This window comes from Leuresthes tenuis, unplaced genomic scaffold (genome assembly GCF_036924035.1).
Source record: "Leuresthes tenuis unplaced genomic scaffold, fLeuTen1.0.hap1 SCAF_13, whole genome shotgun sequence".
Taxonomy (NCBI): domain Eukaryota; kingdom Metazoa; phylum Chordata; class Actinopteri; order Atheriniformes; family Atherinopsidae; genus Leuresthes; species Leuresthes tenuis.
Genome location: NW_027325367.1, coordinates 8,371,645 through 8,394,135, shown reverse-complemented (window position 1 = coordinate 8,394,135; position 22,491 = coordinate 8,371,645). Strand labels below are relative to the sequence as shown.

The following is a 22,491-nucleotide window of genomic DNA, read 5'->3' as shown; positions in this document are numbered from 1 at the left end:
ATAACAAGACAGCCCATAAACAAGGCACAGACAACAAGATCATAAACGACTGAGAAATTCAGGAAGTAGGAAATGGAGAAGCAGACAAGAGCAGGAAGTCAATGGATGCCTTACTGACGTACCTACACAGTCTCAACGGGGGTGAAGTGGTTGTTATGTGGGGCAGAAGTCTCATGTAGCTGTCACAAGCCATATCCAAATGACAGATGTCTCTGTTGAAGGTACTGATCTGTTCCTCAGTTTGAAATGTAAATCAATGACAGATTTAAGAGTCTCTGCTTTGAAATGATTTGAAAATTAATTCAGTCTCGCACTGAATGATTTATAAAACAAACCTCTGCTACTTTTTGAAGTTTGGGCGTAGCTCTAATCCTTAGATGCTTAAGTCAAATCAGTTTAAGATGCAGGGTCCTCCTTTTTATGGCAATATCAAAAGATAAACTTCAGGTAATGACTTTCACTCTTCAAAAATTGATGGATGCCCTTCGGGAAGTCTTCAAATATGAAACGACTGTGATTCTCAGCTCGTGATGCAGCTGATTGTACAAGCAGGTGTAGCCAGTTATGAGACAGAGGAGCCAGATGGTAAACAGGATCAGACTAGAGGGGGAAAATGCGTTGGTTTCTCGAGTTTATTCGATCTGTGGTAATCAAAGACAATGCCCAAGAACATAAGTTATGAAAAAACAAAGCCTTCATGGTTGGGAGTTTGAATTTGATATGACATAGCATTTTTTTTTAAACATAGGCAGATTTTTCTTATTTATTTTAAAACAGCAAAGTAAAAAAAAAAAGAAACAAAGAACAAAAAAACAAGATGGACAGAAGAGACAGCAAAGATGCCAAAAATGACATTATCTCAGTGGATTTTTTTTTTTTCCTTTTCTCTCTTTTTTTTTTTTTTGGTGAGCCTTAGGACGGCTTTTGTGTCTGTTTGTGTGCACCATGAGTTCACCGTACTCCACATAACCTTACCATAGTTCACAAATGGTCACCAGCGGTGTGACTGGAATTCATCATTTGTTCCAAGTGCTGTAGGCTGAGGGCAGTTCCCACTGTCACGGTCAGTCTCCCGCTGGCCACACAAACACTATTCAGTCGAGTGGGAAAGAAAGAAATAAAAACACGCACTGCTCACCAATAACCAGGCACCTCGTAGTGACATGGCCCCTTAAACACACAGGCTCACACAAGTCCATCCTCTCCGTCTGTCTCTCACTCTCTCGCTCTCTCACACACACACACACACACACACACACACACTGTACAGTATAGAATGCACAAGCCCATACATACAAAATTAAGACTGTTAAAAACACTTGATAAAAGCACAATATGGTTTTGTAAAATTAATTGCACATGAAGAGGTGAGATGGAGGAAGCACAGTAAGAGGAGGAAGAGGGGAGAGGAGTGTTGAGCATGGCAACAAGAGGGTACAGTACATTCAGTAAATAAAAAAAAACTAAAAGAAAACAAAAGGCAAGATTAGAATCAAAACCACGGGAAAGATTTAAATAAAAATAATCAAAACACTTTTTTTTTCCAGTCATTGATTTGAAGCTCACACCAGGGTGTGGAGCCAGTCTTACAGTAGTCCCAGTGCTGTCTCAGGAGGGAGAACTTGGTCAGTTGTGTATATTTTTTCATTGTTTTCTTGCTTAATTTAAAAATCAATGTTCACGTCTACATCTCTACAGACCCGACGTCACAACGTCAGGCAGGGGAGCGGTGGTAGGGTGCAAGTCTTCCGTGTCCCTACATATTCACGGGCATTTACACAAGTGCACACACATGTTCGAACACACACACTCATTCACACACACACACACACACATAAACACACAGAGTGCATTCTCGTTCCTATCACCCCTGCGTCGAGGCTTTTTCTTTTCTTCTCAGCTTAGCGCACTGAGGGCGCTTCAATCTTCTGTACAAGAGCAGCCTCCGTCCTTGGAACCGGAGACTGTACGTTTCTCCACACTCCTTTTTTCCCATTTTTCTCTTTTACTTATTTTGAGCATTGAGCAGTTTGTCTGCCTCAGGGTACATTGGGTACTTCACGGTCTCAATTTTCTCCTTAACCTTGTAGGAAGGGTAGAGGCCAGTGCGGCCCAGTTTGCGGTTGATGCCTTTGGAGTATCCGTCCCAGTGATTTCCGGCTACGCCAATCACGTCACCAGGCTCTAAGGGAATGTCCTCGCTGTTGCGTGGCTGGTGTGGGTAGATGGCGATCTGATTATGGGCATTTTGACCTCCGAAGTAGTAGATGTCATCCAGGGAGTAGAAGAAGGAGGAGGCGTCTGGATGCAGCGTCTGCATAATCTCATAGGCCACGCGGCAGACCTGACAAAGAAACACCAAGGATTATTTCTGATTCATAAATGTAGAAGATTGATAAATGCCTTGATAATGCTGTAAAGGCCTGAAGATGAACATAAGAGCTGCTCCCAGTCAGACATGTATGTTTCATTTCTTCCCTGATAAAAGAGGGATAAAATATGCTAAGTGACTCATTTGAGTTGGATCTTTCAAGTGAGTTAATAAGCAGAGAATGTGAACAGGAATTAAGGAGCTCATATTATTTTTAGGATTGGCAGCAAACCTTTCCACTCCATGTTATAACTCGCAATAGAACAGGACTTCAGAAGCTTAGATAATCAGAAGAGTGGATGACAAAAGCTTTGCAATGTCAAATGAGCTAACTGTTTCTAACATGTGACAGAAAATAGGACAATGAGGTTGTTGACAATCACATGAGTGGGATTACAGAAGCCATTTTGCTTTGCCTTGTGACAAAGCGGAAACATCAACTGACAGCCGGGATTTTTACTGCTTTAAAAGGTTTTTGCAGCTTTAACAGCTTTACCACGATGAACTGATCTTGTTTTCTATGGCTCTTTATACAATCAAATTCAAGGAATTTCTAGTCTCACCTCGCTTTTTATTAGTTAGTCCTTTCAAATGGTTCTGTTGTTATTACATGACAAAGCCGTGACTGATGTGGCTGATATCCCCGGAAAAGTGGACACTTTTATGTTTGTGAAACCAGCAGCTGTATAGATCTGAATTTATGTAAAAAAATGGAGAATATTTTCATTCTATTTCACTTTCATGCTGCTTTGATTACAAGCAAGCACACATAAAACAATCCAGTGAGCTGGTTGTGCCTGCTTTCATCCAAACAATAAATCTACCCTTAATTCAATAAGAGACCAGAAAAAGGAGCAGTCGCTTCTAACCAAACTGTAGGTTTGTTTGTTGGTTCTGATTTATACAAGGTAATCTTCACACCCCAAACCCTAACCTTCAGTTTGGAGCGAGGCCGCAACAAAACCCCCTTTCATGCTTCGTCTCTTCCTCCTTACCTGTGAGGAGAAGGTGCAGACCAGAAAGTCAGTTTGGGACAGGAAGTGAATGTCCAGGATGACTCCTCTCAGCGAGTTCTCAGTGTAGCGGTTGTGAAGGCCTGCCGACCATGAGATGGAGTTATCGCTGATGAACTCATAGTCTGGATACCTGAGAGGGACGTGAACACAGATGAGCTAATGAAGTCAGTTCTCACGTTAAACATCTCATATGCAGCACACGCACACACACTGTTGGACACTAACTTGGTCTTGGCTTCTTGCAGCAGGGAGGGATCGTCTGTGGCCAAATAAACCCGTTTCTTGTCGACATGGACTCGTCTTGCCAGAAGCTGGAACTGTTCCTCCACATGCAGCATGTACTCCTCTATGGGATGGAAGGCCGCCTCAGTCCCCACTTTATCTGTCCTCCTCACATGGACTCTGCAGACAAATGGGTGGACACAGATGGTTACAGACTAGTACTGTATCTTACAACTATTATCACCGAAGAGATTTCTGTCACTTCACCTTGCAATTTGCTATCTGCTTTTCTGGGTTTGCCTTCTCAGCCACGAGAGAGCAGCAACAGAGATATGATGGTGCAGCTAAATGTTAAATAAAATATTGCTGAGTTGTTCTGTTTGGATGGCTGGTTTAACAGCACTTCTTAAAAACTAAAAGATCAGGTCAACATCGAAAGGAGCCTGATAGAAAGCCACCCACAGCTTACACATCCTTCAATATGAAGACCTTTCCTTACTGTCTGTTCTCCATGCTGATACTTACACTTGTTTGACACAATTACATAAAGTGTGTTTATAAAAAAAAAAAAAAAAGAAGGCAGCCTTAGATTGATAAGATTAGTGCAAACTGCTTTAATACTTAATTGTGCAAATCATTTCACAGATGCAAACCAACTTTCATTCGAATAATTAATTGAGAGATTAAGTGATTGAAATGGCAAAGCCTTTATATTTAATAAGAGGACATTTTATGGGCTGTTGGAATAAGGATCAGATGATTTACAAATGAATGATAATGAAAGGATATAAGATGATGGAAACTATCAACCAACAATGATGCCCTTACTTTTGAGGGAAAACACACACACACACGGGGGAAGCTTGAAAGGAATTACACTCATTTGCCAGATCTGAGTTTTGCTGCTATAACATTTTCAAAATGATGGTAAATTCCTGTTTTCACCACAACGGTGTTTCAGTAAAGAAAGGAAAAAGCCTTTAATGAATCTTCCCATTGTTGATGTAATAACAAACAAAAGAAAATGATGGGAGGGAAAAACAAAGTAAAAAAACTGTGACAAAGAGAATACCAAATAAAAGGAAGGAAAGCAGAAGAAAAAAAACAGCCCGACTCTGTATGTTTTCAGTGTCGTTGTTGATGCTTCCAGTAAGAATCGACAGGAGACAGAGTGTCGTCACCGGCTGAACATGTGAGGAAAGAGCACAGCTTGAAAACAGAACAAAGGGTGAATGAGAATGGGAACTCCTCCTCTGACACAGACGCATCCATCAAACTGAAGGAAGCTAAGACTCAATTTTATTTGTCAAGAATTATTCAATTACAAATATACCCCACAACTATATCTGCACTGTGACCTCTTGCCTTAGGGAGTAAATGACATTTCCAAATCTAAAAAGGAAAAATGATATTTTCAACCTTCTGTTTTTTAAAGAGAAGTGAGTGAATGTTGCTGCATTGCTTTCCTCTGCAGCTCCACCATTGGACCTGCCTCGCACATCATGTTTGTCCGGGAACAACTGCGGTGGAACATCCAGGGTCTGCAGATTCTCAGATGGTGAAGAACATTAGTCTTCTAGTCAATTCAGGATCTATCAGTTACTTTGGGATTGAAATAGCTTCTCTAACCTCAAGGTTGTCTCCATCTCTGTTGTGAGAATGGGACAGGTGTGGAAAAAGTACTTCAGAGGCTCAAATAAAAGAGAATAAACAAGCTGTTCCTAATTTCTAAATCTGGCATGAGATCACTCAGTGACTGGATGCTCGCCTTTATTCACGAAGGTGAGAGGGAGACATTTCATTCGGTCTCAGTGTCTGATCGGACAGAGGTCTTGACATCAGGCTTTGTCACGATCCCTCTCTCCTGCTCCCCGGCTTCTTTCATGTCTGCATTTCATTGTAACTGTGAACCCTCTTTTTGTTTTGCCCTTTTCTCTCTCTGTCAGAGCAGCAGAGGCCGCAGAGAGGAACTGCATTGCTCTTAGTCTCCTCTCCCATCCGACTGCAGCGGCACTCACCCACACTGCCGCTACAATAATTCAATTCATTCCCGTCTATTCATACAGTATTGGCAAGGCAGGGCAGTTCTCATGGTGGGCGTAAAAGCATACATTAAAGGCATCAAACACACCCACACTAGACGCAGCAAGTGCTGATTCTGGTAAATTGTGACAATAGCATATAGAGTGAATAAATTACTTGTTGGAGAATGACCTCAGGGCTCTGGCTGCTGATCAGATGCCTATGAAAAGGACTGCAACTCTGGATTACTTAGCTTTTTTAACAGCAGCTGCCATTAATATTTGAATCGTTGAAAAAAACTGCTCATAATTACATACGCAAAAGCCATAGAATCACTGCTTATGCAGCATGTGCTTTGACATCAAAACATAATTATAGATGACAAATTAAAGGAGCAGACAACACAAAGTGCTTTAATAAGCTTTTGGGAATACAATGTTACTCCAGAAGAGGATTGATGGTCTCAGCAAAGTTTATACAATTCTAACACCTTTAAAAGGTCGTTCCATCCGTTTAGTCCTGGAACTCTTCTGATCCAGATCATACTAACACAGTTTGCCCTGATGCGCTGCACAGTGGCAGCTGCATTTGTTTAGTTTTCCTGCTCATCTATTTGCTTTTCGTTGTAACCCCTTCTTCCCTGGATCCCCCTGTATTGGGTAGGGCTGCATTTGTTATGGAAACACAACCAAAGCCATTTTTCAAAAGGTGTCGAAGTGTGGGTTATGCACTGTAGGAGCCACATAGTCTTGCCACGACTAAAATGGATGTTGTTGGAGCCAATCTGGCACACCTACAGGTGAGAACTTTTCTAACAGGTTTACATCAGTATAACTGCCTCGTTGTTGAGAGCATGTTTATATATTTCTGTTTCCATCTTAATTTTTTTTCATCTCATCTCATCTCATCTCATGTCTTTTCAATGCGAAAAGATAAAACTTTTATGAAGCATCCTTAACTGATTTTGATTAACACGTGGACAAAATTGTTGGTACCCCTCAGTTAAAGAAGGAAAAACCCACAATTCTCACTGAAATCACTTGAAACTTACAAGTTTCATCCACGTGTGTGGATATATATATATATTTTTCTTTAAAGAAGTCAAACAGAAAACTCAAAAACTGAGACACAAATAATCAAATAAAATGAATTTAGACTTGGAATATCCAGGCTTCTTATTGTGATCAGAGGGAAGCCAAATTGGCTTATACAAGGCTGTAAAAACAAAAAAAGTAACCTCAAACATACTAAGTGTAAAACATTTGCAAAATCAGCACTTTTTTTGGGAGACATTGATTTTTTTCTTTGTTATCTACATCAAACATCTGTGATGCAATATTTTGAAGGATGCAAAAACAAATGAAAATCAATAAATAAATGGACACACAGATTTATAAGTCCAGGCTCTACCACTATAGATTACACCAGGCACAAGACATTATTACAGATATGCTAAATAAAATGCATCCTTTGCCAGCCATATTGCCATGGTGATGATCATGTATCAGCAACAGAAGCAGCAAACCTGCTTTTCCACTCTCTGAATATCCTGACCACCATTAAGCAGCAGGAAACATTGGCTGGATCGACCTCTGCTGATGCCTGTTTTTTTTTTTAGTTTATGGCTCCCTGTCTTCCTGTAACTCGGTTCCAAAGGAAGCAGCAGTGAGAATGGTGCTGATGAGCATGGGGGGGGGGGGGGGGGGGGGGGGGGGGGGGGGGGGGGGGGGGGTGTTGGCTGGCTGTTGTTGGGTGGTTTGGGGAAAAGCTGTCATTCCATCTCTCTTGATACTCTCTCCATCAACCCGTCTTTTCCACCACCACCACCTTATTGCCATTTCATCACACCAACCTCTCTTTCTTTCGACCCCACTTTTACGCCTAACACCTCCACCTTTCCCCACACACACTTAGGGATGGGTACCGAACTTCGGTTCTTTTAAGGCACCGACCGAAATGCTTCGGTAGTACCGAGTATCAAAACATGTCTCGTCTTTCGGTGCCAAGTTTCGGTACCCAGAGATCAAGAACTCATCATGAAACCCTTGATTGGCTGTATTAACGTTACACAGAAAGTTGCTTTGCATTTTACTGCAAGAAGGGGGTACCGCAGCCATCCTCCTCTCAGCAATCAAATCAGCCTGTGGACGCGACAGAGCCCGAGCGGCATAGTTGAAAATCTCAACCACTGGACTCGGCTTCATCTAAGAGTACCAAGGACGGCGCAGTGTGTGGCATTTTAACAGGTAAATTAATTCATCTTAATGTTACTGCAACTTAATACGTGCAGGAAGCAGACATGTTGATTTTTCTGAAGAAAAACTGCTAAGTGAAAAGTATCCTCAGTATGTTGGATAGCATTAGACACCAACCTGTCACTTGTTTTGCACTGGAAATTATTTGTTAATTTTTTCTGTAAGAAAACTGCTTGGATTGGAAAAATAGATAGATAACTTTATTAATCCCTTTGGGAGGTTCCCTCCGGGAAATTGAAATTGAAATACCGAGCTGAAAAATAAAACTGAAAATTTGTACTGTTATTTGTTATGTAATTTCCTTTTTGTTAGAATTGATATTATAAAATTGGTATCGAAAAAAGTATCGTTCAGGAACCGGTATCGAAGTGAAGGGATCGTATTGGTACCGGTATCGAAATATTTTGACTGAAACCCAGCCCTAAGCACACTTGTATCGCCTTCCTCCACAAGGCTGATAGAAGCACAGAGGCACTTTGTTGCAACATCACTGCAGAGTGGAGAGGATGTATTGAGAGCTAAAAAGGTAAGGGGGAAATAAAAACTTTATTCTACCCAGCTCTTCATTTCAATAAACCTTTCCCTTGTGATACGGAGGGAGAAAAGGGTGAGATATGTGTGGGTGTGCTAGAGTAGTGATAGAGATGTGTGAGAAACTATGAGAGCAAAAGAAATGTGGGTAGAAATGTATGCCTAGGGAACACCAGGGAGAATGTGAAAAAAATGTGAAAAATCCTGGAGCTAAGTGAACAAACGAAGACAGAGGAACAGGCACAACTGAGGGAATGTGAGAAGAAAGGGGGATTGAATAAGTTAAGAAGGATTCAAGCAAAATATATACCATCTTAAAAAAAAAAGTGGGCTGCTGAGGGTCAAAAAGGGACAGGACGATGAGGCAAGGGACGCAGAGATAATGAAAGGCAAAGAAGTAGAAACTAAGGAGAGCTACAGAGAGAACAAGAGACCAGTGATGAGTGCTTGCAGCAAAATGCAAAGAAGATGCCATAAAGAGAACTATGAAGGGAAAGAAGCTGGCACAGAGACTGAACATATGAATGTGATGATCTGATTTCACAAACTATTCCGCTGTAAAGTCTGAGCGGGCGATGTCAGACTCATGGGACGCTGAAGAAATTTAAGATGATCTCAGCAGTACCTGGAAATCATTTCACATACTTTCCCACGACTGGCAGCTAATCCTTTATAATGTGTATTGTCTTCATATGGTCATATACAAGTCACTCTCATCTGCCAGATGATGGGTTAAAACAACAGATGAAAATCCTCTGCAAAGTCTAATCTGATCCAGGTTTGAATTGCTGCTGGGAAGAATTATTCATGAGTCAAAAGGGTGTTTAGAAGAAAAACATGAATGTTGGTTGACGGAGCGCCTGACAGGGATTCAGCGGAAAGTAAACAAGTGAGTAAACACCTTGACATGCCTAACAGGTTTCTTAGTAAGCTACTGTCAGAAGTGGACTGAAATATTCTGTCAGCATGCATTCTCAGATGGGGGCTTCTCATTGGATCTGGCCGCTTCACATTAACGAGTAATTATGCTGCACTGGACAACAAGAACTTCCAAATCAGTTTCAAAAGACGCGAGCAGACTCTCTGGAGACGGCACAGCCTATGCAGTAAGAATAAAAGCAGTAATCAGTTCCACTGACGACAGATTTGAGCTGGCTTGTATCTTTTCATCTGCACCATTTGAGCCAAGATACAAGCCCACCTTTTAATTAAGTTGGGACATTGCGTAAAATGTAGGTAGAAACAGAATGCAGGTTTTTTTTTTGGCAAAAGAAAATAGAGAATGTATCAAATGTTGAAAGTGAGACATTTAGCTATTTCATGAAAAATAAAAGCTCTTGTTTGACTTTGATGAAAGCAACGCTCCTCAAAAAAGTTGAAACAGGGGCAACAAAAGGCTGGAAAAGCAAGTGTTACAAAAAAGAAACAACTAGAGGAACATTTTGCTACCATTTAGGTTAACTTGCAATAGGGTCCATACCATGTCTGGGTAAAGGAGTGGTCTCTCTGGAATAAAGATGGGCAGATCAGATCACTGCTATGGCAGAGGATTTCTGATGTGAGTCTGTATTCCTGAAAGCCTGTATCTGCTCTGCAGACTGTTTGGAGAAACCAGCACCAACCACTCCTTACTACTTGCAGGCAAGGGCTGTGCAGCTCATTTGCATGTGCTGCGAGAAGGTTGCTGTCGGTCGAATTGCTAAGTGTTGCGTCGATCTCGCTTCTGCTGTGTGCAGTTAATCCAGGAAACCAGACTAACACTGGGAAATCTGGCCTAGCTGACAGTTCTGAGCGAGCCTGGCTCCTGCAACTAGCAGTCCCTGGATTATTGAAAGCATAGGAAGTGAATACATTATCATTATGATGACAACATGCATATGACCTTAAATATATCCTTCTGCTTTCTTCAGAATCATTCTCTGGTTCAAATATGGCAAAGATGGATGTATGGCTGAATTCATTTTTGTTTTGTTTTACTTTCTTTTTTTAAATTTTGGATTGAGCCTAAAGATTGGGACTTAATGGAAAATCTAATTATTTTCGTTATCATCAACTATTAAGCAACTTTCCAAACTGTACCAACTACACAGACTTAATCTCATTCCAAATAATTTGCTGTAAATCTCAGTTTGTTTAACATCAAAGGAAGAGAACTGCTGCTCTTTTCAGTATCCACTTTGTAGGAGGCCTCTGTGCACTCGCCTCACAGCTGGCTTTACATGAAAATCAATGTTATTTATCCAACGTCTTATTTTGACCAAAGTAAGCTTGTAGCTCGATACCCTCCTACAGTTGGAGAGAGGCATTGTTTGTTATAGAACTAGGAAGTTTGAATCTGTGAACATCTTAGGAGCAGGTGTAGTTCACGTCATGCTTTAGAGACAAAGACTGCTCTTCTTTTTCTAGCTCTCTGCACATACACCCATTCTGTGGAAATAAAAATAAAAAACCCCTCCAGGCTGAGTGTGTATGGCAGCTATCTTAATGTCACTGTGCATAAGACGTGAGCCACTCTGCGGCTTGTGTGTGTAAAATTAATCAGCAAAGAATCTGATATATATCCAATTTCTTGAGAAAAATGTGATAAAAATCAGAAGCTGTCTGATTCCAGACATGAGTGGATCGACCGATGCATCTCTTGCAAAGTATTCTCCAAAAACAATCAGGCGCTTTGAAATTAAGCAAAGAGGAGGTGAGGAAAAAGAGCATTTAGAACTATTTTTAGCTGTGGATAGATTCTGAAGAAATGGAATATAAACAGGAATGTGCATTTGGGTCTAAAAATAAACAAGTAATAAATACAGCTTGTAAGTTTGTAGATAACAGCTGAGTCAGTGACACAGTTGAATGGTTTTGACTAGAAAGACGGTGCTTGATAACTGCAAATAAGTTGTAGTGTTCAGACTTTTCCTGGGATTTTTTTCACAAGGAAAATATACTATTGAAGATGAAAATACAACTTCCAGGCCACTATTTTCATTGATAAAGGTTCTCTTTCCTTATCAGATTTGAATTTACTAATTTGGAAAATTGCCTTTAGTGTTTAGTTATACAACTGCTTTAAATGAAACTATAAATATCAAGTACGTACATCTGGGATCAATAACAACAAAAACAAGCTATGATCAAACAAATTGCTTTTTGAAAAAAAGCACTGAGTGATGAGCACAGGGTGATGAAATTTCTTTAAACCACTCCATTTGCATGAGCTGGATGAGTGTAAACGATGAAGTAATGAAAAGTTAAAGCCTTGCAAGGATGAATAAAGGTTGAAAATAAAAAATAAAAAACTACCATCAAATTAAGGTACTTTTAACGCTGCTGTATTAACCTTGTATTAACCTCACCCAATTCAGTGTTTGTTTTCCACCACAGCCCTTAAGGCTTTAACACTTTACATCTGCATTCCTGCTTGTTTCTGTTTTCTTTCATAGTGAAGCACTTAGTTATCTTTAATATGGAGGAATACCATAGAAACAGAATCCTTATCATTTAAGTATTTATAACCACATAAGAAGGCGAAGGCAAGGCCATGCACACACAAATGAAAAAACCGAGCATCCTTACCCAATGATGGGATGTTTGAAGCCCAGCTTGGCAGTAGTCTGCTGGATCTCCTTCTCTAGCCATGCCTGAGGGCGGACCAGGTATTTGACAAACTGGGACACCCACCAGACGGACGGGTCACCGTGCAGACGCTGCAGGCGTGGGGCCAGGTCCTCAGGGATCGCCAGAGGTAGGTAAGGGGGCCGAGGGTGCAAACTGTCCACTATGGGCAACTCCACCACTTGGACGTCCTTATCATGAGCCTCTCCTGAGTAGACCAAACAGGAGTAGGTAGAGAATGAGACAACAGATTCAAGTTCAGGGGTATAACATATGTATTTTCATTCATGCTGGCTTTTTTTTTTAAATTCTTTTTGCCCTTCATAGTCTTTTATCATGTATCAGTAGTGCAGTCATCACAATATGAAAAACTTGAAACTTGAAAAATGCTCATAAGAATTTCCCTTAGTCACCAATAGCAACTTGAAATAGTTTTTTTTTGTCAAACTGACAAACTGAAAGCCAAATATGCTCCTTTTACACTGGAAAACTGAAAAGAAATGAAAAGCTCAATTTGAGGGGCTGAAGCTGAAAATGTTTGTCATTTTCGGTTGAGAAATGGCTCCAACAATTCATCAGCACTCATTTTCCTCTTGCAGGTTTCAGTGCAAACCCGGCCACAGTGTTTTAAAATTGGAAGTGACCTGGACTGGAGGGGTAATAGAGGGTTTACTTGTCGTCTGAAACTGGCCTCCCTAAGGCTGAGTCCTGCTTGGAAGAAGCCCCAAGCAGAGGACTGAGCAAAGCTGATTATGAAGGTCACCCCTTTGGACAGCAGAACGCCCCCACGCTCTGCCAGGCCTCCCCAAATGATCTGCACACAAAGACTTACATGCAGCTAACGCACACCTGCACGTGTGAACCAAATGGGACTGCATGCACAAGCATGTAAACGTGCGCATGTACAGGATCTTCTGAACAGAAGGGAAAAAGGTGGTCTGACAGTGATAACTAATGTGGATCCAATGAGAACAACAATAAAAAGAAATATGCATTCACACTCTCAAGCACACACAAAGAGTTCCAGCTAATCACATCTTACCAGAAGGGGATATGCCTGGCAAACATGACCTTCACTCTCTTTCAGTCTTAAACCCTGAGCACAGTTTTGTGTGTGTTTGTGTGGTTAAAGACCCTTGATTTCCGTCAGTAACAAGTTTGCGGCCTGTTCGGTGTCACACTAAAGTGGTTTTTGGTTACAAGTGCCACAGGCAGACCCTCATACAGCTACAAACACAGACTTTAGAAGACACTTACAAATAAATGGCATAATGAGTCATTAAAGATGGCCTTTCACATAAAGGGTACATGAAAAAAAAAACATTTTAAAAACAAGGACGGAAACAGAGGCTTAAATTTGTGTGTGTATATGCCGGAGCATGAACTGAATATAAATTGGTAAAAGCATTAAATATTGAACAGAAAAAAGTATTCCCAGGCCTGTCTTTGCTTATATAACAGCACTGGCATCATTCACATAAGGGGGAATGGGCATATTTTGAGGCCAGCACTTCTTGGCACAAATGTACAGATTTGCAGCATGTCTTCATCCCACTGCTACCTAATTAGAGCACAAAGCTCCACAAAATGTTAATGTTGCTCAACTCAAAAGCCTGTGGGTAAATTTCCTGTATGTAACATCCCTTTTAACATATGGGTCTGCACTGACACAGAATTCCTGTATCATATTTAAGTCTATGATCTTTACTGGGTCAATTCAATGTTTCATAAGAGAGTATGAACTGGAGAACCAAGACTGACACCGTACAGACAAAATAGAGAGTCTCTCCATTCATAATACATTTGAGAGAGAGTTAATGAACTTGAAGGTCTGTCTTTACATGGAAGGGGACATTATGTTTCTCCTGTTGCTTTCAGATTCAAATATAAGGCCAAAATATCTCTACAGAGAACCTCAAAGACATTCACTGTCTTTGGCAAATTAGCTCTTTGATCAACTAGCCATTGTTCCACAAAAAGACTGCTTTCCCCTTTGTCTTTTGTTCAAATTTATTCCGTCAGAGCAAGGCTACAAAGGTTCTAATCGCCGCTGTCAATTAAACATAAAAGTAACTTTTAGACAGTAGGAATGGGTATCAAAGCTCATTTCCTTTACACTTCTGTCAGAATGTTGTCATGAGCACTGAGGCTCAAAACTAGGCAAGTCCTAAAAACTGGTGAGAATATGTGCTCAGACTTGTGGTTACGGTTTCCAACTGAAACCACTTTTGACTTTGGTTTCCTGTGTCAAAAAGAAAAAAACATGAAATAAATAGACATGTCGAAAACCTGGGTGGGGATCAAGTATTCAGAGATAAAGTGAGTCAGTTCCCACTCATATCCCTCACATTACTTAATGAGAATATTATCAAATGTAATCAGATTTGTATTTGTAGCTCACTATTTTGTGTGAATGAGAAAATTGTGGATTATTCCTTGGCTATTTATTCATCAAGTAAAGCGTGCAAAAGAGGGATGATTTTATAAGAAACGTGTTGCTGTGAACCCACAGCAGGCGATCAATATTAGGAGAGGCCAAATCAACAGCTTTGTACAGTCTGAGGAAAAGAGGAATGCACTTGAAATCATCAAGATAAAAAGGCCTGGATGCCCGTGAATGACAAGATGGTGGATGATCACAAGATCACACCTCTACATGGCACTTTACAACATCCAGTCAAGTTAAGAAAACTCTCCAGGAAGTAGCATATTCCACATCTACCATAATGAGGCAAGTTTGTAGGGGGAAATACAGAGAGTTCATGGAAGGCACAAACCACTCACAGACCTCAAGAGTAAGGAGAGCAGATTATACTTTGCCCAAAAAAAAGCTGGACCATTTCTGGAACAACATTCATTAGACAAATGAAACATAAATCAATCTGCTCTGCGGAGAATGCTTGGAATTATTTATGATCCAAAGCAGAAAACGTGATCTGTAATGCATGCGGATGCAGTGTGATAGTATGGGCAAGGATCGCGTCCAGAGGCACCGGGATACAAGTGCTCACTGATGATGAGACAGAAGAGAGAAGCGGCCACATGAGTTCTGAAGAGCGTAGGAATGTACCGTCTGCTTGATGTGTTGAGAAATGCTTAGACAGTCAACTGATCTCAACCTTACTGACCATCCTTTTACCCACTGAAGACCAGCCTAAAAGATCTACAAACAAACTAAAAACCATTGCAGTTTAGACCTGGAAATATGAAAAAAAGAGGAAACCCCAGTCTTTCCTGATGTTCAGGGCTTCCACACTACTCCCAGTCATTTCTTGAAAAGAATTATTGAAAAAGTGTTAAATATAATTATTCCATTAAAAGCTGATTAAATATGCCCGGTAATATTTGATCCCATTAAAACATCTCTCTCTATATACATGTGTTAAACAGCTGTAATTCCTAAGCCCTCTCTCTAAGCTGGTTGTGTGTACCTACCTGCTATTTTTTTTATGTGGTTTGGGTTAAAGAGTGGTTTGGGTTATACGGTTAAAAAGAAAACCTTTGCCAGCATCTAAATATTTCCAGACTCCATTATATGCATATTTTAATTTTCCCACTACTTGTTTTCTCTTCTCGATTATTTCAGTTTCTATTCTTTAGACTCCCACCAGTTTACCTCTGCAGAGAAACAAATGATTGTATCATTGTGGATTTTGTGTAATGTTTTGTTTTTCCATTTCACATTTGAGGGAAGAAAATCAGCAGGTCCCATAATGACTCCATCTTTGATGTTCCCCCCAAGCAGTATGTTTCCCTGACAGAAATACCCAGTCACAGATGCATACGCCATGCATCTTCTCTTAGTCTATAAATGTCTCACATCCCAGCGGAAACACTTAACAGAAAGTGGGCTACCCGTGTTAAGATATATGAGGAAATTGGAATTTAGTGGGTCTGCTGTATTAAGTATCAGAAAAGTCAATTTTCCATGTAAACACAAACAATAGAAAGAAACGACCCAGCGAAGGAGATTCGAGTGCGTTTCTGTATGAGCACAAACAGTCGGTGTTTGTCACGAAATTACACAGCAAAAGGAGGAGTTTGGGAGAAACAAAATCTGAAAATTACAATATAATAGTGTCCTCAAGGTGCAGAGCTCCATTCCATCCAGGAATTTAGAGACTTGCATTTACACCTCTGCAAGCAATCAGTATTCACTATGGGCAAACATTACACTTAATTAGTAAGAAATTCAGTTTATAAAAATGTATTAATCCAAGGCTTTAGCATTCCTTTGTGGTCTGGTGCTCCAAGGATTGTGCTTGCCTGCACTGTACACACAGCAGGCCACTGACCACTGGCACAGCCAAGTATTCAAAATGCTTAAATTAGCTATGCCCATCTAGTTTAGCTGACTTGATTATAAAAAAAACTACTCCTCCTGCTAACCGTGGGTTATGATAAGGAAAACCATTCAGAATGCTAAAAGGCCTAAGGAGGGGAGGGGGTTCTGTTGGGTGTGAGCAGCCATAACACATATGGATCTATGAGAGGCAGCTTTTAAACACACAAGAGCAGAAAAACACATCAAATAGAGGAAAAGGACACATGAAAGGCAAGAAATAATAGAGGGAAGGCAGTCGGAGTGCAGGAGATAAGAAGAGAGAGCCCAGGAGAGCACAAGTCAAATGAAGCAATAGGAGAAAAATGAAGAGCTGAAAGGATGCAGCGATGAGAACAGAAAAGGTAAGAGAGAGAAAGTGATTGAAGGGGGGAGGTTACAGTAAAACCTCGAAGGAATAACTGATCTCGATTTCAAGTGCTTCTGTTTTGTCAGCTCAGTAAAGGCAAACAAACATATGCAGTAGAAAGATCCATTAAAAAAAAAAAAATATCACAGTTTTGATTCATTCAAAAGTGATTCTGCTTCCTTTTTATCGTCGGGGAGACCCATTTACTTCTAACCACCACAGTCGCCAGGCTGCAATAAACGATTACGAAACAAACAATTTAGGACATGCTGTGACTTTCCTCAGACATGTTGAGTGGATGCGAAGTGCCCAAATGCTGCCCAAACAGGTAGCAGCCAGGCAGGTGCCGGAACTGGACGTTTTATTGAACCATAACAAAAGGTGCTGCCGGAGCAGGGAAACCAGGGGCTAAACATTGAACTTAATCAAACACAGAAGGCGAACTGACAAGAGGGGAAGCAACCACTATGATGATAAGGATCTGGCAGTGGACAAGGGAATTGGGGCAGAATATATACTGAGGGGGAACTATTGACAAATGCAAGACAGGTTTGTTGCAATCAGTAAATTAAGACCAAGTGAATAACAGGGACAGTAGGGTTGCCACAAATTATTATTTTAATAGTCGACTAATCACTGATTTATTATTTTTTTTATTAGTCGACTAATCGGATCATAAGTATATTGAATGTGAAACATACAGCTTATCGCACCAGGATGCCGTTGCTCTTATATAACCATCATTATCTTTCAGCTTGGAGTGTTTAAGGTATATATGCCAACTAAAAAAAAGACAGTTAATGTCATATTTCATTAACCCTTTAATGAAATATGCAGCTTGTTGCAACAAACAATTATTTAACTGTGTAGCAAACACACAAAAATAAATACTTAAGGTTTTTTTTTAGGTTTTTCTTTCCTTCATTTGTCTCTGGCATCAAACATAGCTGCATTAAAATCAAATGAGGTAGGCACCTGAAACTAAGGAATTATTCACAAAAGGTTTTGGTCTCACTGACTCAAATATAACACCAACATGTTCAGTATGGACTCAGTCAGGACATTTGCTTGCTTAGGTGTGCATGTAGCTAGCTTTGTACCAAAACCGTCCGTTGAAGATGAACGTACTTTTTTAGCACTGAAACGGAACGTTAGAAAACATTAGCGTTCTTATTCAAACACATCACTGTTATAACGTTATAGAATACACATGAAATATGTGTACGTCATCGTTAATGTTAACGTTTACAGCCATCAATATGAATAAGTAGCAAGTAACTCTGTTTACGCTAATAATTTTAGCAGCTAACTAGCCAGTTAGCTTAAGAAGATGACGGTCCTTCTTCACAATCAGCCACAACAACATGCATCCTTTTCAGGTGCTCGTGCATCGTCATTATGCTGCCGTGGACGGCAAGTTCTGCCTTGCAGATATTGCATTGTACACATTTGTCTTTAGTTTTCTTAAAATGCTCCCACACTTTTGAGCTCCGTAGCCGGGTAGCCATGATACCAGAGCCCGTCTGGTTTAACTTCCTGTGACATTACGGCTGACCCCCGGTTACCACTACTGCGCAGGTGTGTCAAGGACAGAAAGGCAGACACAGCTGTGGAAGGTGCCGCAGCAGTTTTGAGAGAAAAACAAAGAAAAAAAATTACACATCGACTATTAAATTAGTCGTCTACGAATTTAAGCCCTACTGTCCTTCTCCCTCAGCCCTACTGAGCATGCACACATATTCATATACAACCTCTGTGACTGAGACGTGTTGCACATTTATCACATCTCCCTGTAAAGCTTTAAAATGTATGTTTCTACATGAAAAATGACTTAAAGAGTCCTTAAAGGAGTCCTTTAAGAGGCTGAAATATGAAAACCTTTAGGTTTAGCCATTAACCTGAAGTTAAAATTGAAGGGAGGTGTTTAAAGTGGTGGTTTTATAATCACGAGAGTGGACACTGTCTTTTATATTTGGGATATGTCACTGGAGACTAGAAATTGTAGCTCCAAAACTACACCTGCACGTAAAGCACTTAAGGAGCTTGATGAGCTTTGTGTCTTGAACACCTGCGCCTGATGTCAGCTCTGGTCTGGCGGTATGCCTTTTTAGTGAAATAACAAGATTCCTTAACATGGGAAGAGTTGGACAGATTGTCAAGATCAGTCTAACTCTCCTTAAGACAGTTCAGCCATGATAATTTGTACACAACTAAAGACCTTTCTCACGTTGACTGATGTCCGTCCGCCATCATGACAACACCGTATGTAATGGAAGGGCTGCACTGGCTTCCAAAAACAACAACTGAAGTTTGCTTATGATCAGGTGGACAAGCCTTAAGAATGTATGAAAAATGCATTAGAGAATGACTGAGACTAAAACAGAACTTTCTAGTGCAAAGTTAAAGTGGATAAACAAAATCACCGTATTCCAGCATTATTCCATTAGTGAAACTGAGTGATGGTATCATGGTTTGGGCTTGTTTTGCTGCATCTGGGCTAGTTTGCCATCGCCTACAGAACCATAAATCCCAAATTACACCAGTGAATTCTAAAGGAATATATCTGGACATCTGTTCATCAACCGAATCTCAGAGAAAGTGGGTCATGTAGCGAGACAACAACCCAACATGTGGAAGTCCTTTTTATCAAATAATGTCTCGAAGAATAAAGTTCATGTTTTGGAATTATCTAAATCCAACAGAGCAGTTGTGGAAGGACTTTAGGTGAGCAGGTAATCAGAGGAAACCTAACAGCATCTGAGCTGAGGTTGTTCTGCACGGGAGAAATTAGCTGAAATTTGTCTGAGCTGATGTGTAGGACCAACTAAACGTCACCAGAAACACTTAGCTGCAAGTTATCGCTGCATGCTGGTGTAACACAAGATTTTGACGGGTTCAAGGGTTCAGATTAATTTTTAACTGACAAATACATAGAACTGGATCAGTTTCCACAACATATGTAATTTTTATTTGTGTTCTCTTTACTGTTTAATTTCATCCTCTGTATCTACTTTCAGGACTTGGGTCTGAAAATGCAGGAAATTGTGAAAGTTGCACAAGCTTTTCAACTCGACCCTAAAACAAATACCCTTCGACAAATACCGCCTGGTTATGCTGGTATACGTGTGCTACTACAGGTAAAAGTGTATGAATGTGAACTATGAGCTTGGAAGTTTAGTTTAAGAAACTATTACAGCCCAGAACTTGCATTGCTATTTACAATCTTTGGAAGCATAGCCTGCAGATACCCCAGTTTTCTTGTTGGAGAGAGTAGATATTTACAGTAAGACTAAATACTCGACCTATATTATTAGCTGGTTGTGTAAAATGTAGAAAGAAACTTGCAAAAGTACTAGAGTGCCTCGAAAAGCACAATTTCACATTCAACACAACATTAAATATTGATGCCAAAATAAACTTTTGCCAGGAAAATGTTGACGTTGCAGGAAAATGTGAAAACAGAATGCCCTTCAGTCAATCTACACCACAGCCTGGGGCTACAATAAAGAAATAAAAGCAAAACTAAGAGCCGATAAATCTGCTGGAAATGCTGAAATTTCCTTCTGCTAAATATGCGTCAAAATACACATGTACGCAACAGTTGCTGTCACACACTGAAAGTATAAACAGCCCCATAGTGAAAAAAGTTAAATAAGTGCTATGCTTACAGAACAGTCACGCACATTTTTTGGCAAGTTAATCTATGAAAAGTAACTGCCAATTGGCAGCCCAAATGCTTTAACTGAAATTACAGTCCTGCTCAGAGAGGGAATTCACACTTTGAATGTGCTGAGGCAGCACAAAGGAGAGACCCGTGGAGCCCAATTTTGAATGGGATATGCTAAAAGCTGTGAGGGTTATTTGATTATTAAGTAACTGATCGCAACTATTGTTGGCAGTACCAAGGCTAAATTGAATGGAGCTCATAGTAAGTCCATTCATTTCCATGAACTCACCTGACCAGTGTCCAGTGGAGGCCCCGGAGCGGTCAGTGCAGGTATTACTGACGGGCAGAAAGACGGTCTCCCAGCCGCCGGGGGCATAGCGCCAGTTGTGAGACTCCAAGATGAGCGTACGCTGGGTCCCGTAAGCGATCATGAAGCAGTAGACAACATGGTGGAGCTGGCAGCCATAACCACAACCCTTATTGATGTTACACACCAGCTTTCTCGCCTTACTGCAGTCTGGGGGGTTCTAGGAGGAGGAGGAAAGAATGTTTCAACATTTTTTTATTGCTTGACTTTCACTGTGTATCTCTCGGAGACTTGCTCTCTGACTTGTAATAACACATGGCTGATATCATTTTGTCTCCCGCTCAACATTAATTTTATGTTGCCTGCTCACATTTTTTCCCAGTTTGCCTTTTCTCTCTTTACCTGTCATTTCTTCCCCACTTCCTTCTCTGTGATGTTCTTTCAGGGTTTTTTCCAGCTCATTTTTCATCTCTATCTGGATACTAAAAGATCCATCATTATTGTGTCCTAACACCATTAAGAACATGTAAATGAGTCCTGTCGTTCTCTGTAGATCATTTTCAATCAAATGCATTCACGGTTGTGCATATCAACATTCAGTGGAGCGTAGTGCTCAGTAAATACACAGTTGGCTCCTGTTTGGGTGATACTTGATAAAAATGAGCGTGCTCTTTCCCAGCTGGTTTGGGAAATTACTGCGCCTTTTAAAAAGGGACTGAATGCCACCGACATAAACAGATGGACTGACTCATACTTGTGTTTGTTCTATTCCTCGAAATTGTTAACACTGAGAAAAATACAGAACATCGTCAGTGTTACCCTTTAACATTTCATCCTTTTTAATCTCTTTTATTGCTCCGTTCACTTTTCAGTGCTTTTTCTTTTCTTTTTCCTAATCTCTTTCTCAATATATTCTCTCATTCCCCCACTCTCACAGCTTCATATCTATCACCACTCTTTGTTTCCTCATACCCCCTCTTCTGCTTTCTGCTCTCCATCTTTTCAATACTCTCTCATTCCTTAACATGAAATTTAGCCTCAACATCACACAGTCTAAAAGGGAAGGATACCTTTTTCTTCTCTTTTCCACCTTTTTTAAAAAGGAAAAAAGAAAAAGTGGAAACTAACAGAGTGACACATGCTGTGTTGCCGATGAGATGCCGGGCGGGTTGTGATCCGCTCTGCAGCCGATCTGAGCGACTCTGCAACGCTTGTGCCAACCAGCTTCCTAAACAGCAATTACCGGCTGATGGGAGTGTTTTCCTCATTAGGCTGCTGCAGCTGTGGATGGTTCACAGTAATCAGGCCGCCCGACACCCACCGGCTAACACTGCCTATCATGCACCAGCAGGAGAAGAAGGGGAAAAAAGGAAAGGAGAGTGAAGTGAGGAGGAAAAGCAATGAGATGATACCAAAAAAAAACTGGAGATGCAATGAAAAAAAGATGACAGAGGGCAATGAGAGGAGGAGCAAAGAGAGGAATTTACAGAAAAAGAAAGACTAGAAGATCCTTCTGGGTAAATAAATTAACACCACTCGTGTTCAATAACATGAACAGATTACCACAGCCACTGAGGTGACAGAATGAGCCGCAGAGATATCCCTCTGAGTTACAGGCTGCCACTTCACCCCACAGGTGTACGATAACTCACTAATAATCTACAGTGGCAACGCAAAGGACCTCCACGAAGCGTGTTGTCTGAGTAAAGACCCCTGTCACTGTATCTCCACGTTATTATTATGTGGCACAAGTCATGTGGCTACCATTGGATCCCGGGTGGCTAATGGTGTAGCTGGAATGAG

General features: G+C 40.7%; 1 protein-coding gene across 2 annotated transcripts in view; it reads right to left on the bottom strand.

The window, feature by feature from the left end:
* Nucleotides 1–614: 614 nt before the first annotated feature.
* fut8b (fucosyltransferase 8b (alpha (1,6) fucosyltransferase)) overlaps nucleotides 615–22,491 on the bottom strand; it is an 82,398-nt gene continuing 60,521 nt past the window's right edge. For both annotated transcript variants that reach the window (XM_072362300.1, XM_072362299.1), the window contains exons 6-10: nucleotides 20,671–20,908; nucleotides 11,985–12,231; nucleotides 3,613–3,789; nucleotides 3,367–3,517; nucleotides 615–2,344 (exon numbers count right to left, since the gene is read on the bottom strand). In XM_072362300.1, the coding sequence (XP_072218401.1) occupies nucleotides 2,006–2,344; nucleotides 3,367–3,517; nucleotides 3,613–3,789; nucleotides 11,985–12,231; nucleotides 20,671–20,908 (1,152 nt within the window). In that variant the 3' untranslated portion in view covers nucleotides 615–2,005. The remainder of the gene's footprint in view (nucleotides 2,345–3,366; nucleotides 3,518–3,612; nucleotides 3,790–11,984; nucleotides 12,232–20,670; nucleotides 20,909–22,491) is intronic.